At 56.3% G+C, this 18,387-nt stretch overlaps 1 protein-coding gene across 5 annotated transcripts in view; it reads right to left on the reverse strand.

The window, feature by feature from the left end:
* Positions 1-18,387, reverse strand: part of SEPTIN5 (septin 5) — a 39,467-nt gene that overhangs the window by 5,401 nt on the left and 15,679 nt on the right. For 2 of the 5 annotated variants that reach the window (XM_064675314.1, XM_064675312.1), the window contains 9 exons: positions 14,160-14,223; positions 5,095-5,191; positions 4,502-4,588; positions 3,848-3,971; positions 3,606-3,740; positions 2,825-2,942; positions 2,416-2,517; positions 1,632-1,728; positions 350-485 (listed from right to left, as the gene is read on the reverse strand). In XM_064675314.1, the coding sequence (XP_064531384.1) occupies positions 350-485; positions 1,632-1,728; positions 2,416-2,517; positions 2,825-2,942; positions 3,606-3,740; positions 3,848-3,971; positions 4,502-4,588; positions 5,095-5,191; positions 14,160-14,174 (911 nt within the window). In that variant the 5' untranslated portion in view covers positions 14,175-14,223. Of the gene's footprint in view, positions 1-349; positions 486-1,631; positions 1,729-2,415; positions 2,518-2,824; positions 2,943-3,605; positions 3,741-3,847; positions 3,972-4,501; positions 4,589-5,094; positions 5,192-9,241; positions 9,326-9,367; positions 9,665-14,159; positions 14,224-18,387 lie in introns of those variants that run through there. The other 3 variants (XM_064675311.1, XM_064675313.1, XM_064675315.1) reach the window with 3 other exon arrangements.

Below are 18,387 nucleotides of genomic sequence, written 5' to 3' on the forward strand. Positions count from 1 at the left end.
GATGGCAGAACACCTTCCTCTTCAGCAATGCACTCAGCTATCAGTCACCAGACACAGTTTATCCCATTTTATCAGGCTGGATGTATTTCACCCACTGCCAGAAACAGGTCTCCAAAATAATCTTTAGGCCTGTTTCCCAATATCTGCATGGGGAATCCTCAGACAGTAAAATGGGTTCTCAGCAGCATTCCCACCACGGGTTCAAGGCTGTGGGAAACACGCTCAGATTTGCTACTTCAGTTCCCAGTGCCAGTGCCCAGGCTGCAGCCCAGCGTGTCCCCAGCAGACCCACAGCCCTCTGAGCAATGAGCTGTTGTGAGACATCCCTCCCAGTGCAGGGGGGACCCACCTGGTCATCTGCTGGATGCACTGAGCTCGATAGTTCTCGTAGTGGACGTCGCAGGTGACGTCCTTCAGGTCGTGCATGTGTGTCCGGATCAGCATGTTCCGCAGCTTCACGAAGTCGCAGTGAGCCTGGTTCTCCACTGCACAACCAACCAGGGGAGAGTGTGTCACACCTCACCAGCTTATTCCAGGAAGCCCTGGCACCCAGGCTGGACTAAATCCCCACCCCAGGGCTCCTTCCTCATCCTCCCCCCACCCTCCCCCTCCACTGCCCAGCACAGCCTCCGTGAAGCTCTGCAGTTCCCAATGCTGAGGCCAGGCTGCTGAAGTCACTGTGCTCCCAGGACTTTTTCTGGGTAACAGGATTAATTAAGCATGAGAGAGGATCCCAGGTACATGGGATGTCGCTGTTATGACCAGAGTGAGCGCAGCTGGTGCTGGAGGCAATTGCTTGTCTCATCAGAATTCAGGACTTATCAAAAGGCCCCTGTAGACAAAATCAGCCCCTGAGGGGCAAAGCCAAGAGCAGGATGGAGAGCTGAAAGAGCTGCTGCTGCCATGGGGAGCCTGGCTCCAGACAGCACTGTGCTGCCATGTGATCTCCTTCACCTCTCTGCAGGGCTGGGGGAAGCCAGCTGTGCCAGGCACGGGCAGTCACAGAGTTGATCCTACTGTCAAATGCCAGCATCCCAACAGGCCCAGTGCCCTCTGGAGCCAGCAAGGGACCAGAGCCAGCAGCTGGGCAGCCAGCACCACCAGCCACGAGTGCACACACAAGCTTTTGGGATCTAAAGCTGCAAGGCCTAAAAGCAACAAACCAGCATGGGGGAGTCAGCAACAGCAGCAAAAGCCATTCCAGGACTTTTTGAAATTTCTCCCTTTAGAAAGGAAGAAAGGGAGTTGCCTCCACCCCAGCAACTCCAGCCCTTACAGGAGAGGCACCAGAGGAAGGAGTGCAGGAGGGTTTAGCATTGTTTGGCTGAAGGCAACAGCTTCTCCCTGGAAACTAAATGGGCAATACCTCCCCCCTTAATAAGAAGCCAAATCCTAGTGCATAATAAAGCCCAGGCATTCTTCCATTCACACTGGAGCCTCTCTTCTTCAGTCTGTCGTGGCAGGGTTATTACTTCACTCCCAGTAACAGACCTCCTGAGCCAGTCCCGGTGCCTCTGTCTCATGTCCCCTGCCCCGTGCCAAAGGTGGCACAGACAGTGCAGCTCTCCCCTGCCACCCCTGTTGTAAGTGCCCCCCTCCTCACAGTGCCAGCCCCCAGGCTGCAGGCTCACCTTCCACAATGCCCCAGGGGTAGAGCCGTCCCCGGACTCGCTGACCCTTGGCCTCCACCACGGTGTTGCTGCCGATGACGGCGAAGGGAGCGCTCTCCTGGAACAGAGGCACCGCTGAGCCCTCCCCGGCTGCCCACCCACCCTCCTCCAGGGGCAGGCCCAGGCTCTGCAGAGCAGGAGGAGGAAGGTGCTGGCAGGAAAGGACACCCACACGTGCCACCGAGCAGGACACCACCACTCAGCTGGCAGAGAAAATCCCAAGGCACTGGGATCTACAGGCAGCCTGACTCCCAGCCGGACTCAGCTCTCCTGGGGGAAGCTGTGTCTCTGCAAGTGCCTGCATCCCTTCTCTAAGGGAATCTCTATGAGGAAGCCAGAGTAAAGAGGCTGGGACACCGAGCAAGAGGGGCAATGTGGGACAAGAGCTTGTCCAGGCAGGAAGGTACAGGCTATGCTCCTCTCTGCTCAGAAGGGAGTGCTTAGAAATGCTGCACGACCCAGCCTTTATCTTAAATATACAGGCTGGGGTAGATGGAGGAAAGGCTGACTGACACTGCCTGGAGGGAGAGCAGAAGTGCCATGTCTTCATGCCACACTGGACTTCATGGCACCAGCAAGGACATCAGCACCTTCTCCAGGCCACCCCCCACATGAGCCAAGGCTGCTCCCTGGGTATCCGTGGCACTGGCCTTTGGCACACACAGGGCAGCTCTGGCTCCTTCTGGAGCAACCCACATATCCATGGAGCCTGACTTCCCAGTCCTCTGCTGAGCAGGTTCCTTACCTTCAGCTCTCTGTCTTGCTGCTTGAACTCTTCATCTTCATCAGAGTCACACTCAGGAAACTGGTACACTTTAATGCCAAATTTGTCAATTTCCTCCCGGATCTGTGTCCAGGCAAGACAAAACCAAAAGGATTTAGAAATGAACAATACAGAAATACTGGGTTTATTCTGTTTGTGCTACAATGGGCTTGCTATAGCCTATGGATGGCAAAAGGATTTGATGTTTCTTCTCGAGTTGGCCTCTGCTGGCACCACCTCTCTCCTCACAGCACAGCACTGCTGCAGCTACATGTGCAGGTACTGTCTGTGCATATATGTAACAATGCACACAAACAAACTATACACAGATATCCATCTCCCCTCCCTCCTCAGCCCATTGGATACACCCTGTAGAGAAAGAGCATCTCACCCTCTCCTTTAGCTTCCGGATCTCGGAGGGGATCAGGCAGTCAGCTTTGGCAATCAGGGGCACAATGTTGACCTTCTCGTGCAGAGCCTTCATGAACTCAACATCCACAGGCCTCAGCCTGCAGCAGGGATGAGGAGAGACACAGTTAGGAAGGACACACTGGGCAGCTCCCTCTGCAGCCTCTCACCCCCCCAGCACAAAGGACAGCAGTGACACAAGGGCTGCAGCAGCACTGGGACAGCCTCAGCCAGGGCTGTACCTTCAGGAAAGCTGTCTCCAGTTTTAGCTGCTGAACATCTCACAGAGACACAGGCTGGGTATTGGCTCCCTTGAAGGCCAAACACTGCCCAGGCCACAGCCTGGGGTCTCACTCCAGCTGTCCTGTGCCCCGGGCAGCTGGCACAGCCTCTCCAGCTGCTGCGGGCGAGGCTGACACGTGAGCCAGCACGGGGCAGGGACCCAGGGCAGCTTAAAACCCCCTTTCCTATGCATCACTCAGGCTCAGCCAGGTAGGAACACATAGGTCTGTGTGGCATTGTTTCTTCTGATTTCCAGAACAGGCTGTAAGGCCTGAGGGAGATCTGCTCTGCCTGATCACAGGCAGCCTGTCATGCCAGCGAGGGGGAGTGGTGTGATGCTCGGCCGAGGGAGAGCATCCAGACAGCTCTTCTCCTGTGCCAACAGCCCTGCCAGTGGACAAGCTGCTGTAGGGCAATCCTGGGGCACAAGGGTCTTCCCTCTGGACTGAGTCACCCTCCAGGCCTGGAGTGTGGGCTCTCACCCGTGCCCGAAGGGAGAGATGAAGTAGAGGCAGCAGTGCACGCGGTTGTCCTGGATGTTCTTCCGGTTCAGGCCACTCTCATCACGGAAATACTGCTCAAACTGCTGGTCAATGTAGTCAGTGATGGGCTTCCAGCTGGGAAGGGCAATTCAATCCAAACAAAACCATGAGTTCAACAGAGCAGTGTCTCCTAGAGACTCTGAAGCCAAGGACTAGAAGGAAGGCAGCAGTGCCCTGCTCACCACTCAGTGTTGTTAACAGCATCTCCAAAGCCTGGCGTGTCCACTATGGTCAGCTTCAGTTTTACACCCTTCTCCTCAATGTCCACCGTGTGCTTGACGATTTCCACTGTTTGATTGATTCTCTCTTTGAACAGGAACACGTGAGTTAAAGCCAGGCAGCAACACTGGGGATCCCCTCTCACACCCAGAACAAGCCCACTCCCTCCTTATCACTGAGCACAGGGACTAACATGGGTCTCAAAAAACCCCAATCATCCTCTAAGGAGCCTCAAGGGAGTGGTACTGTGGGAGGCCAGCAGCAGGCAGGCAGACCTCTAAGTGCCTGCAGCCCAGCTGTTCTGAACATCTGGTCCAGTCACTGGGGAAGGGGAATCCCCACCACTCTCCAGCACCCAAGAACTAAAGACAAATCTCAACATCTCAACCCAAAGGGTTAGTGCTGCTTTGCAGCCTCATCTTCCCTTCCTAGGATAGAAGAGGCCTACAGCCAAACCCTTTTTGCTGGAATAGCAGTGCCTCTGCAGACACAAAGGAGAGTGGAGCCACAAACAAGAGGGCTGGGATCCAGACGAGCCTGTAGCTGCTTCTGAAGCAAGGAACTAAAGTACTAGTCCTTAAGACAGTCCCACTCACCCCTCTCTGTCCCCAGCTTACCCTCTGCATTGAGGAGCTTTCTGTCTTTGTAGAGGTCTGTCAGGAACAGGCTATTCACCAGCGTGGATTTGCCCAGACCCGACTCTCCTAATTGACAGAGCGCAAAGAGGAGGAGGAAAAAGCAAGCAACATGACCCTCTAATTGACTTACAAATGAAACTCTGAATGAGGCTTTGAATCCCAAGCCAGAGGAAGTGAGAGAGACGAGCTGTCAGGAGCTATTTATTGGCATTACATTTTTCCAGCAGTGGGAGGACTTTTGCTGCAAGATGTCTCAATCCTTGTACAGATGTGATCTCCCAGCTCCCCCACCCTCCCTCTCTTTCCTTTCCCTTGGGCCCTGTCTGGCCCTGCCTTCCCCACCCAGAGCAGTCCCTGTTGGCAGAGAAGCTTGCTTGATTGGGTTGTGAGGGGTCAGGAGGGGCCTGTTCCTCCTGGGGGAACTGCCACAGCCTGGGGAGGAAAGCAAGGCCTGAGACAAGGACCAGAACAGAGTGAGGGGAGGACTCAGGCACTATGGGAGCACCTAAGGGGAGTGAGGAGAGCTGGTTCCCTCCAGGTACCCAGCCCCCTCTGCCCATGGGCAGCCTCACCTGCAACCATCAGGGTGAAGTCGAAACCCTTCTTCACGGATTTCCGGTGGACCTGGTTGGGCAGAGTGGCAAAGCCCACGTACTGCTTCTCATGGTCCTGCGGGGTAGAGGGCATGGCAGCAGGTCAGGGTGTGCCACTCCTTCTGCTCGAGCCTCACACAGCCACGGGGAGGGGGACTGGGGCAGAGCCAGGGGCCGGAGGAGAGGCCAGTCCCTGCCCTGGCTGCAGTGAGGGCACACACCTCCTCTGGGCTCAGGGACTCTGCCCTTCCCACAGGGGGGACAGGGGGACACCCCTCCCAGCCACAGCCCTGCTCAGCTGCTCTCATGGCAGCTTCCCAGCACAAAGAGCACAAGGGAAAAGCACATCCCACCATTCCCAGGGGAGAGCACATCTGGGGCTGCTGCTGACACACAACCTTCCTCTCCTTGCTTCTCCTGCACAGTCGAGGGCACCCTTCACAGCAGGGCCACCAAATGCCACCTCTCCCCAGGTCCTTTCTACATCCCTCCCTCCAGAGGCACATGAGGTACGTGATGGAGAGCTCTGTAATTAGCTCCCTGGGGCTTGTGCTGTTCTGAGCTGTGTCTAAAGGAGGGTGTAGTGGCTCAGCTTCTGCTTGACCTGAGAGGGGATTATTTCTTGCTGTGTCACAGCCACTCCTGGCTGAGTAAGAGGAAATCCTGAATAATCTCTTGTGTTATTTCTGAAGAGACTGAAGTTCAAGGAGCATGAGAAGCGGGAAGATGTGGAAATATTGATAACACAGCTGAGATGCTTTTGGTGAGGGTATTCACTTAGTACTACAGGAGTGTTACCTACTGCCCAACCACCCCCAGACGCTGTCACTGAGCACTCTCTCACAGCACAAACCCAAAGCCACCCCACAAGCCTGGCACATGCTCTGTACAAGCACACTAAGCCATTCACAAATGTTAGAGACACGACAGACTTTTCAACATTACTGAAAATAATCATACCCCTGGGATTCACACCACAGAAAAATCCACAGAGCCAGGAGTTCCTCAAACCAGCCCCAGCTCCCACTCGGCCACAGATGCCTCCAATGGGACTGTCCTCACCTGTCCTCCAAGCACAGCAGGGAAGACCTCTGTTCCTAAGCTTAACTATCTCTATTCCTGGGCCACACACTGAAAAAAACCATGAAGTACAGTCCAGTGTGCTGGGCTCGGGCAGTGCTGACTTGCCTTTATTTCCACACTGCAAGTGGACAGTGCCACTCCTGAGCAGGTTTGGTTTGGGTCTGACACTCGGTCATTCTACCCTGACAAGCAGTGACTGTGGGCTCTGGTCTCCCTCCCCTCCCTCCCTTGCTGACATAGCTGAAGCAATGCTGTTTCACCAGCACACAGTGCAGAAGGCAGGAAGAGACAGAGAAAATGAAGTTAGAGAGAACGGGGGAGAATTACGGAATGCCCCAAGTGCTCTGGCAGCTGGAATGGCTGAGCTGAAGGGCAGGGACATCCCAAAGCAGCAGTGCAGGGAGCAGCAGTGAGACCCTGGGGTGAGGAGGGTGCTGAGCTGCAGGTAGCAAAGCAACACCTGCCTGGAGGACACTGTGAACTGCCACCCAAAAGGCTCAGCAAAGGGCAAACACAAGGTGTGCAAAGCAGAGCGAGAAACATGATAATGGCAAGGTCCCAAAAACAAGAAAGAAGAGGCTGCTTCCAGCCTGTGTCCCTTGGTGCCAGGGCTGTGTCCCAGCTGCTTTGCTTCCCAGTGAACACATCCATGAACATGACCAAAGGGGACATGAACAGCCCCCACCTCACACTGGAAGGTCCAGTGTTTCCCAGCAAGCACCACAGATATACAACATACTTCCCTTTGTGCTTCTCCTGCCCTGACCTTTACCAGGCTTTGGAAAGACGACGATCACCTGCTCTCTCTAGTGACCTGACACGTGAAATAGTACTAGTCCTGTGCTAATAAAACCAGAGCCGAGGTGCAGGGTGTGTTTCTCCTCTTTTCTTTGGGTTTTAACCTGGATGACTAAGGGCTGGCAATGGAGACTCTGGGGCAACTCCATTTACTTCTGCCAGGTGTAACTGGCTGAACCTGATCTCCCATTTCTGTTCAGCCCAACCAAGACAACATGGATTTACCATTCCTCTGGGTGCCTCCCCACAGCTCGGAGGAATCACCACATTCCATATGAGCAAATCCCAGCTGGTGGAGGACACTGCCCTTTGCCCTTGACTCACACAGTCATTCCCCTCACGGAAAGGAAGGTCAGTGCTGAGCCCAACACCAAGAGAAGAGCTTCCCTCACTGTGGGAGGCAGCCAGAGCTGCAAGGGGAAAAGCCCTGTCCTCAGCCAAGTCTCCCTCTGAGCAGCCATGGGTGCACTGCGGAGCCCTGCTGGGGCTGATGGCCAGCATGTCTGCCAAGGGCAAAGGCAAGAGATCTGGGGGAACTTGAGGAGGGATCCCCTTCTTACAACAGCCCTCTCTCATGGACAGCAGTGTGGTCCCTGCACCATGGCCAGCCTTGATCCACGGTTCCTCATCAGGGCTTTGAGGTACCCGATGTGTGCTCCTATCCCAGCCGTATTCTGGCACGTGCCACTGTCTCTGCCAGTGTGCCACCATCAACAAAGCACTTAAGGAGCCCAGGGAGCCTCCTGAGCCCAGGGTGTGCCTTGCTCAAAGCTCTACACCACTCACTACCTCCGTCAGACCCAACAAGGGCGGTATATGCAGTGCAACTGTGCACGGGACAGAGAGAAGAGAATGTAGAGGCCTGGGAGGACTACTGAAGGAGGCAGGAGGCTTTCTGGGTTGTGAAAAGTTAAAACCCATTAATCAGATGAGAGACCTGGACTGAGGGAGTTCTGGAGGCATCACTGCCCCCTCTGCGTGCTCTCAACCCTCCCAGGCCAGCTCTCCTCACACTGACAGAAGCCAGGACAGCTGGTCACGGCACCGCGCTTCCCTTCCAGCTCCAGCTGTCGGGAAAGGGCCCGGCCAGCCGAGCCAGCAGCTCTCTGGCACAAGGAGCCCCTCTCCCCACTGCCAGCTCCATGGAGCTGCCTTTGTTCCTGCTGGCATCCCACTCCCCTGTGCCTGGAAACGTGCCCCATGTACCACAGCAGAGGCCACCGAGAGCAGTGGCCAATCTTTGGGACTCTGTCACAAATCAAAGCACCCAAGGCCGAGCAAACCACGCCCGTGCTCTCCCTCAGCACACATCCTGGTTTGAGGACATGACAGCAACATGTCACATCCTCACATCCCCCAATACCCAGCGAGGTGGCCAGGGCTGCCTGGCAGGCAGTGCTCTCCCTGGGAGCTCAAGCCAAGCAACAAAGCCCCGGTGGGTTTGTCGGAGAAGCTTTCCCAGTACCGAGGTGTGGGCAGTGCTGTCTGTAGCTCCAAGGCAGAGCACACTGCACAGCCTCCATCACGTCTGTCCTTCCCAATCCCCTCCTCACCTCTGTGGTGGAGATGCTTTTTAAAACAACCCAGGACTCATGTGACTTCTCCATTCAGCCAGGGGATAAATGGGGCCTTGCTGGGTATATTCAAAAAGGCTAAAATTAAACACGATGGGACCACAACGAATTTGAAGAATAGCCCCTATCAGGGTCTGGAGCAAACGCCAGAAATGATGGAGCTGTGCTAGGATCCTGCTGCTTCTGGCTCTGCTTCTGCAGGGGGAAGGGGCCTGCCGCTGTCCCAGCCTGCAGCACAACCTTCCAGCTCCTGCCGGGCCCTTCCTGCAGCCGCTCCCCCGGCCAGGCACGGCCCCACATCCGAGCCAGCCCAGCCTGGAGGGAGCCGGACCCTCTGCGTCCTTTTACCGCACAGAGCCACGAGCAGCCCCGGGCATCTGCCGCGGACATCTGCGCCTCGGGCCTGGGGCTGAGCAGCCTCGGCAACCGCTCGCCCACCAGCGCTCGCTGCAGAGAAGGAAGGCGGGCCAGCAAAGCACGGCATTAACACGCTGTTAATTAACGCAAACCGGACTGCGTGTGGGCACACGGCGCTGCCTCCCGCCCTGAGCCCCCCCAGCGCACAAACGCCATTCGCGGAGAATCGCTGCACCGAATAACCAAAATGTCGCACATCTCCCCGCTCCCCGGGGCTGCTCCCCTGCCTCCCGTCCCCGCCAGCCCTCCCTTACCGGCGCCTTGCCGCTCCTCTGCTCCTCGGAGGGCTCATCCTGTGCCGCACACGCCTGCTCGGGCACCATCCTCCCCCCCGTGTCCCGCCGCTCCCCGGGTCGCGCAGCGCTATAAATACCCCGTACCTTCAGCCGGCCCGGGTGGCTCCGCGGTGCCTGCGGCCGCGGCGACAGCAGCCGCTCCACCAGCCGCTCCTGCAGGATGATCGCGTCCATGAGCGCGGCCGGCGGGACGGACGGACAGCCACCGCGGGCCAGCCGCAGCACCCCAACCCATGTGTTCCCGGCCAGCCCTCGCCAAATCCATGCGGCAGCCCCCCCGCCCACGCGCGCACACACGCGGGGCCGGCTCGGCCGCGGGGCCGAGGCGAGGCGAGGAGCGGCGGGGGAAGGCTCCCAGGCTCCCAGGCAGCTGCCCGGGATTTCCTGCCTCCGCCTGTGCCGCGGGAGGAGCCTGCGGGAGGACAGGACAAAGGCCAGGGCGGCCGGGCCGATGTCGCCGCAGTGTCCCGCGGAGGGGCCGCGCACGGGCCGGATGCGGTCCCTGCCAGAGCCCGGCTCCGCCTGACAGATGGGCTCGCTCAGCTGCGGGATTTCAGCAGAGATCCTGCCTGACGCAGCTGAGACAAAGGTTTGCTGGAGGAAACCTGCTCTCACCAAAATGTGCCGATTATGGCTGTTGGTGAAGGTCTCAGCGGTCCGGAAAGCTCCCAAAAAGCAGGGCCCAAACGTAGCTCCCAGATCCTAGTTTTGGTTGATGTGGATCTGCTTCCACATGGTGCAGATTCATCTGTTGTCCAGACTCTATTGCAGCCTCATCTCTGAATCCAATTGGAATAGCAAATTGGATGTATTCTGGACCTTACAACCAAGCTTTGAAGACATTTCAGAACAAGGAAGTATCTGCGTGTTTGTTAAGCAGACAAACCCAGCACACCACAGAATTAATTTAACTTCAAGTCTGGGTTCTGAACCTACCTATAAGATCTGCTTTCCACCTTTCTGTGCAGCCATAGAAACCAACTGGGGGGTAATACCACAGCATGTATAATGAAGTGACAGGAGATGACGGCACTGGTGGTGCTGGAGGAACCTGTCCCTTGCCACACAGCTTCCTGAGCAACTCTCTGCTCACCAATGGAAAGGACACATTCAGCCGTACTCCTGCCCTGCTCCCAGAGCTCCCACTGCTGCTCTGGGAACTGCAGGTCTCTGGCAGTGGCTCCACAGAGCACCTGACTTGCAGAGTCTGCACTGGTCACCCTGGGGCCACAACCCAGTGTCTCCACCACGCCCCCAAGTCTGGCTGGCACCAGGTTTCTGGCAGATGTGCTGTGGCCCAGGGCCTGCAGTGCTCAGGCTCCATCCTCGGTGAACAACCAGGAGCGTGTCACGGAAGGAAAAATCTTCAGCCTGATCCAGACAGATGCTCTTGAGCAGCACAGAGCCGGGCAACAGGACCAGGGTCCCCCAGGGATGCACCCAGCCAGGCTGGCTGAGCAGGAGAGCTGTGAAACAGCACATCCATGGCTTGGCAGGGGCAGCAGAGCCACGTAATAACAGCATTTATATTTTTTCCTCTGAAGCAGACAAAGCTATTTTCAGAATTCCCCACAGAAGGGAAATTTTCTTCCTGGCTGTTTTCTAGGATGACGGGAAGGGCAGTTCCAGAGGAGCTCTTTGGTCAAGTTGAACAGGAGCAGCAGCAGGCAGTAAAACCACTCCCACCTTGGACCAGGGTGATGGAGGCTGAGGAACTGCAGGTATCCTCCTTGCAGGTGCAGAGCTGGGAACCTCCAGGACTCAGTTGCCACCTTCTTCTCCTGCTGCCTCCTCTCCTGCTACATGGAAAGTCAGTGCTGACTTCAGACAGATGAGTCTCATGGGCCTCACAGTCTGAACTCTGCTGCTCCATCACCAGCAGAGCTGCACACTCACCCTGAGGCTCCTGCTGACCTGATCAAAGGGAAAATGCCTTGCTGATCTAAACTCTGATGATTAATTTAACCTTGAACTTGCAAGCAAGGCTCCATGTGAGTCGCTACTGGGAGCATCAGAGCCCTGACACTTTAGCCAGGCTTCATTCTTTGATGCTCAAGGAAAAGCAAGATACCAGGCCAGAGGTGAAGAAATTCCAAAGCACGGGATTAATACCCTGTACATTCAGTGCCACAAGCACAATCCACACAGCAACTAAGATCTTGTCTTCTCTTTTACCTACCCCACAGGCCAAGCTTTAATTTCCGCTCAAGGATCACTGCTGTTTTGTCACCTAATCCCTCCAGAAATCTATCAAATTCCATTCCAAAGGTATTTGTGCTCCCTGCTTCCACTTGAAGTGCCTCGTGCTTCCCAAGAAGCACAGTGTGACTCATGCCATGCCTCCACTTCCAGCTCTCAAAAAGGACCAACGACCATAAATTGCCTCCCGCTTGTTTAAACTCGTGACTCGCTCTGGAGCGAGTTCACAGCGCTCCCTGCATCAGCTCCTCATCTCGGATAACCTGCAGGGTGTAACAAAGCGGGCAGCCGTGGAGGTGGCTGGATCTCTGGCACAGCCCGGTCGCTGAGTGTCCCCTCCCCGGAGGAGCCGCTGCGGTACCGGCTCGTTCCACGCGAGGGAGAAGCCGGCCCGCGGCAGGGCCGTGTCCGAGCCCTTCCCCGGCCAGGGCCGCGCAGAAATCCCCGTGCGGCTCAAACCCGCCCCCCTCGTTGCTTCCACCTCGCACAGGGTCACAGGCACGGACACCTCCGATTGCGAATGCATTCAAAACCTTAGCACAGGGCGGAGGTTTCCAAATTTAGCCTGTTCAGACAGGAGGAGAAAACAAGTGGCGCAGGAAGGTCTGCGGCAGTCTCAGCACTACCACTGCTCATCTCTCCCCCTGCTTCATTCTCCAGCTCTGCAGCACAAATCAGGCTTAAACAGAATCCCAGGCTCTCATCTCAAAGCTACAGCTGGGAAAACCAGAGAGAGGAGAGCCCTGCCAGCCCTGGGAAGCCAGGAACAGCAACACGTGGGAGACAAACAGGTACACGTTGCTCTGTGGCACAGAAGCTGGCTGGGCTTGGAGCTGTTTGGTAGGAGAGGATGGAAGATAATGGTGATTTATCCTCTGAAGTGCAAGAGCACTGCTTCTTCCAGCTCTCAGGTTCTCCATCCAAATGACAAGAGCACCAGCAGTTTTGGAAGCTCTTGACACATGTTACCATACACGAACAGGAAAAGGCTGGGGACAGGATCCTACAGAAGGTCCAGTTTAAGTTACAGGTAGTGGTCCCAATCCTGCGATCCTTACTCACCGAGTAGTCCCTTTGAAATAGAGACGACTGCTCACGTGAGTAAGGGATGCAGGATCGGGCCTGTCTACCCCAGAGGCTGAATCCTGACCCGGAGAGGACATCCCGGCTCTGAGCATGGGAGGCACTCCCGCCTGGGCCAGCGGGAGCGAACCCAAAGGCAGCACTGGGGAACACAATCCAGGCTGGGGCACCACCCCTGCAAACAGCACACTGAGCACTGACCATGGGGAGCAAGGCAGGAGACAAGTAGGATCGGAAAAGGAATGCTTCACTCAAGCAGGGATGCTTCTGGTTCATCCCCAGTTCACCCATCTCACTGATACCCCCAGGTCTGCAAGGTCTTTCTTAACCCAGCAGGCTCCTGAAAACAGTAGTGGGAGAATGAAAGCAAACTGTCTTGGGATGGCTCCCAACCTCTATGTGGATCTCCCAGCTACAATTAACATAACTTTAGGAGTAGCTGATGGCCACAAAAGAGGAGAACAAGCCTACTCTTAACTCACCAAATAATTTTTAATTCCATTAGTTAAGGGGGGAAAGGCAGCTCTCTAAAGCAACTTTCACTCCTGGGAAGCGCCCAAAGAGAAGAAAGCTGGCTTTAGCCCGAGTGAGCAATAACCCCAAAAAGCTCTGCAGACAAGGAGGTAGAGGCCCCTTCTCCTTCCCAGGGCATCTTCTGTAGGTCTCCCCTTCAGTGCTCAGACCCTCAGGCTCCAGCCTCCCACCGTCCCTCCCTGCTGGGCTGGCCCAGCGCAGTCCCAAGGAACACAAGGCACAGCCCCCTGCACGCTGAGCTGGCAGAGCCACACGGGGACCTCCACCTTCCTTCCCCAGCCTTGGGCTTGTGGCACCAGCCCCTCTGACCAAGATGTGCCTGCTGAGAGGGAGCCAGGCACGCACCCTCCTCCCTGCACAGCCCTGCCCGTGCTGCAGGCACAGCCGGACTGGCTGCAGGGCGCTGTCCCTCCCAGCCCAGCACGGGGCAGCGTTCCCAGCAAAAGCAGCCCTGTGGCTTCCAGTCTCACGCGACTCCCCGGGACGTGCTGGACCATCTGCCATCCCAGAGGGGACCCCCGGGAGCCGCTTCCCAGCCTCACCATAAAAACAGTCCGTGCAAACGTCACTGCCCACACCAGCCTGCCCGGGGCTGGGGCCTGCGTCGGGACCAGCGTCTGTCTTTGCAGATGGATAATTAGATTCCCTTTCCATTTCCTTTCCCCTCCTGATTGTTCCTCTGGCTGGCAGTTCCCCCACAGCCCTGCACAATCCAGCAGCATTAGTCAGAGGGAAATTCTGCACCCTTCTTCCCCTGCATGCTGCTCTTGGTTCAATAGAAACAGCAGAAATGAACTGTGGGATGATTTGAGTGCTTTGCTGCAGCACCATTTGTCCTTTTCAGCCTGGCAAACACAACTTGCCCCTTGCCCCTCCCACACCTGCCCCTTCTCCCCGAGTGACACAGAAATCACAGTGTGAATTCAATGACTGTTTTTGGCAATTGGAAGCAATTAGCTAATCACCAGGAATAACAATCAGCTGGGCTGGGGTTGCAGCACACCTCCATTTATGAACAGTGGTGCAAAACACTCTTTTGGGCAGGGCCTAAGAAGCGTACCTGATTCTCAGCCATGGTGTGAGGTGCTCTCAGAAAAAGATCATAACACCTTCCTGCAGGAAACCTGAGGAAGAGATGGAGCAGTGATAAAATTGGGGTAAATCAACACAGAGCTGTCTCTCAGAGCTCCCAGAGAAGGGGAGGGATGTGTGCCCAGATGAAGTATCCACAGAGATCCTCACTGAGCACACAAGATATCTGTCCTCCCCTGCCACTAAGCAGTGGCTTTCTGGGAAGCAATACTGGTACCTGAAGCCCTGGTGGTTGCCCAAGCAGCCCCAGGACCTGCAGAGATGCACAGACACGTGGGCTCCACCTGACAGAGGACAGCAGAGGAGTTATCCTGCTGGGATTAACAACTCCCCCACAGATCCTCCCTAACAGGAGATGTACAGACTGAGGTTTCCAGGGACAATGTGTCCATTCTGATCTCTTGTACCCGGTAACATACTGTGTTCTCCATGGGCAGTGTCCTGAGTCCATGCAGAGCACAGACCTCACAGCTCTCCGATGCCAACCCTCCAGACTCCCAGCTTCTACTCTGCACCTGGCTGCCCTCGGGAAGGGGCTGTGAAAAGCCTTTTGGAAGATTTCAGGAGCTTGCAGCTGGACTGTCTCCCCTCTGATCCGTGCCAGCCCATTGCTGGCTGCCCACCAAGAGCCGGGTGGAGCGTTACCGGCTGTGCCAGGCTCGCGGGACACGAGGCCCCAGACACTGCAGCCGTTGAGCAGTGGGTGCCTCTTCCACCACTTGCAGCCTGGCTGGGCTTCCCAGGGCCTGGCCCACGGCACACACCAGTGACTGCACTGGATCAGAGCTGCTGCTGCACAGCAGGAGTGTGGCTCGGTGCTCCCAAAGGGCATCGCAGCCCCGGCTGCCCCAGAGGTGCCCAGCACTGCGGGGGGCCATGGAACCAGCCAGGCAGACACAGAGCCTGGCACTTTGCTGCCTGAATGAAGAAGAAAAGGTAAGAGCTGCAAGGCAGCTGGGGACCAGGATTGTTCCCCATTTGCCTGCAGCTGTGCAGCCATCCAGTGTTCACACCAGCCCCGGTACCCAGCGCAGACACCGAGGCCATGCCAGGGGGAGATGTCAGAATAATCAAAAAGGGAATCGAGATGCTCTCCAACACCTTTCTCTCCTCTTCTTCCCCCCCCCCCCTCACTTGCTCCAGCAAACACCAGGCCTGGTTACACCTCTGCTGCACAACTTGCCACTTCCCTGTGCCCTGCAGCATGACTGGAGATTCACATTTTATTAAATACTGTGATGATGGGAGAAAACTTCAAGTCACTGAACATCTAAATCAAACTGTGCTGTCAAAGGGAATTTAAACAGTTTCTTCCATACTTAAGAGTAATAGTCAGTAACTGCTGAGTGTTGCTTCTCCTTATCAGAGGGATGCTGACCAGTATAGAAAAAATGAGACTAGTTAGTCTGAGTTTGTAGTGAAACAGAGCAAAAGATGAAGAAGTATCTGGGTAAGAGTCTCAGCAGAGTGTGTCGGATACCAGAGAGCACCCCATGCCCTTCCACAGTGCAGGTGTGAACTGCAAGGTCTGGAACTCAGACACGGAGACCACACGGATCATTTACCCAGACTGATGGACACTGGCAGGTCCTGATGGCTCTGTGGGACCCAGAGGAACACCCTGCCTGAGGCTGCTGTGGACACAGCACAGCTCTCCGGGCTGGGAGGTCGGCTCAGCAGTGCTCCTGCAGCAGAGGGGTGATGGCAGGCACCCCAGCACAGAGCCAGGGCCAGCCCCCCCAGCACAGCAGCCTTGTCTGCTCCAGTCCAGCCCCAAACTTCAGGAGCAGTTTTGCAGCAGTGAGAGGTTCCTCCTGACCGCTGAGATGGTGCCATCTGCTTCCATTTATGTGCTGGCTCACAGGAGCAGCTACAGAGCAAGTGCCCTGAAAAAGAGCCCAATGTGCCAGTGATGCTTGTGCAGCTCTAAATGGCACAAAAGCACAAAAAGCAGAGAGTGGAGATGAAAACAGCAGCGTGTGGCATGGGAGAGTCTAGGCAGCTTCTGAACAGAACAGCAGGAGGAGGAAAGGGATGCAAACTGGGGACACCCTGTGTGGGGAGGGCTAAGGAAATATTGGCCCTGTCTGGCAGCTGAACTGAGGGAGGACTTTGCCACCTCGGTTTACCAGTCACACCTGCCTTGGCAGGGAAAACAGTCCTCTTGCTCAACGGGAGGTTTCATACCATAAAACAGATTGCTTAATTCTTGGCAATTTGTGCTCAGCAACTACCCTTTTCCTGTGGTTGCTGCTTCCTCTCTGAGCACACATTTTTTCAGAGCCAGAAAAGACATTATGCTCCTCTCAGCCTGCCCCTGGGCCCTGCAATTCCCCTCAGAGATTCCTCCCTTTGGAAGATCTGGTGCCTGTGGTAGACTCACAGCCACAGCAGAGAGCAGCAGAACATGTACTAAGTTCTCCTTTCCTTCACAACAAAGTTTTCCTGGTCTTGCTTGGAGAGAGTGGAACTGAGTGTTCCTGGAGAACAGTGCTCTTAGGTGAGAAGGGATGGAATTCAGGACATACCACGAACAAAACCCAGCAGCAGTTACACACTGATACTGCAGTGGCAGCAACCAACTGCACAAAACTACCACAGAACCAAAATCCTAGAGCATCCTACACAGCTCCATGGAGGGAATCCTTTCCAATATGATCTTGTCCTACTGCCTCAATCCCATCACCAGCTTCTCTGCCTGCCTGTGGTTTTGATTATCCCACTTCCAACCACACCCTTCTGGAAAAGGTACCTCTGGATCACCTGGATCACGCTCAGCCCCACACCAACACAGCACCGATGCTGCAACCAGAGACAGGAGAGCAGCCAGACCTCAGGTCTGGCTGGAAAAGAGCTTTCTCTAAAGTGTATCCTCCTGTAACTCGTGTTGTTTAGTGTAACAGCCTGAGCGTAACAGCCTCCCTTGCTTCTCCAATCTGCCTTTGCTCTGCTGTCACATATTGTCAAGCTGTCCCACTCAGCCCTGCTCTGCTGAACTCTGCCCAGGAGACACTTCTCCTCAAAGCCCCAGATACAGTGACATTGCCATCCTGGTCCATGACAGCCCTGCCCCAGTCACCCCGAGGCTGCTCCTGGGGCTTTTATGCCTTGCAGAGAGCACACAGCAGAGAGCACACAGCACCTGGACACACCCAGCTTCAGCCACACACACACAGGGCTGCTGAGCCTGCAGGCCAGGAGAGCCTCTGCACAGCCCAGCTGACCCTGGACACCAGGAGAGCCTCTGCACAGCCCAGCTGACCCTGGACACCAGGAGAGCCCTCTGCACAGCCCAGCTGACCCTGGACACCAGGAGAGCCTCTGCATGGCCCACCAGGCACAGCCAGGCTCGGGCAGGCAGGACCTGCTGCCAAGACCTCCCAGAGCAAAGGCAGAGCCCATGACCCTGCCCCAGTCTGCCAGCTCACCCAGAGTGGGGGCAGGCCCCAGGCAGTGCAGCAGGGCTGGGCACAGAGCCCCATGTCACCACCCCAGCTCCAGAGCTGACAAACCTCCCGCCGAGGGCAGTGCCCGGGACAAAGCCTCCTTTGTTCTGGCACACGAGCCCGTTCCAGGCTCCCGCCCGACACATCTTTACTGTGCCCTCCTGACTCCGGCAACAGGCAGGGCTCAGGGACAATGGCCCCTTTTGGGACGCTGCTGGGGCTCACACACAGGAGGCCACAGATGCAGGGCACTGCCAAGGTCCTGAGCCTGCCAGGCAGCGAGCGCTGGCACCACGTGTCTGTCACCACATGCTGGCAGTGGGGAACCCCCTCAGCGGTGGGGCCTGGGAGCACCATGTTACAGCACCCAGGTACAGCCCTTTCCTTGGGCAGACACACAGGGCTGGCTCCCAACACTGGGGCTGTTCTCTCCACCAGCACAAACAGGACACACCACACCTCCTGTCCCCTCCCTGAAGAGGCCACAACCTCTGCAGAGAGCAGCACAACAGCTCAGACATCACAAGCAGCCCTAAATCCTGGTTACGGGGCAGACAGGACCTCCTGGGGCTATACCCACACTTGGGGGGCTGGCAGACTGCAGGAGGGCTCAGGGCCAGAGCCCCCCCTGTCCATGCCCAGGGCTGAGCAGAGGCACAGGGCTCTCCTGGAGCCCCAGCCCTCGCCCGTGCCCTTCAAAGAGCAGTGGAAGCTCTGGCAGTGCCTCCAAAGGCTGCTCCACCTCAGAGC

The sequence above is a fragment of the Pseudopipra pipra genome, chromosome 18 (genome assembly GCF_036250125.1).
Source record: "Pseudopipra pipra isolate bDixPip1 chromosome 18, bDixPip1.hap1, whole genome shotgun sequence".
NCBI lineage: Eukaryota > Metazoa > Chordata > Aves > Passeriformes > Pipridae > Pseudopipra > Pseudopipra pipra.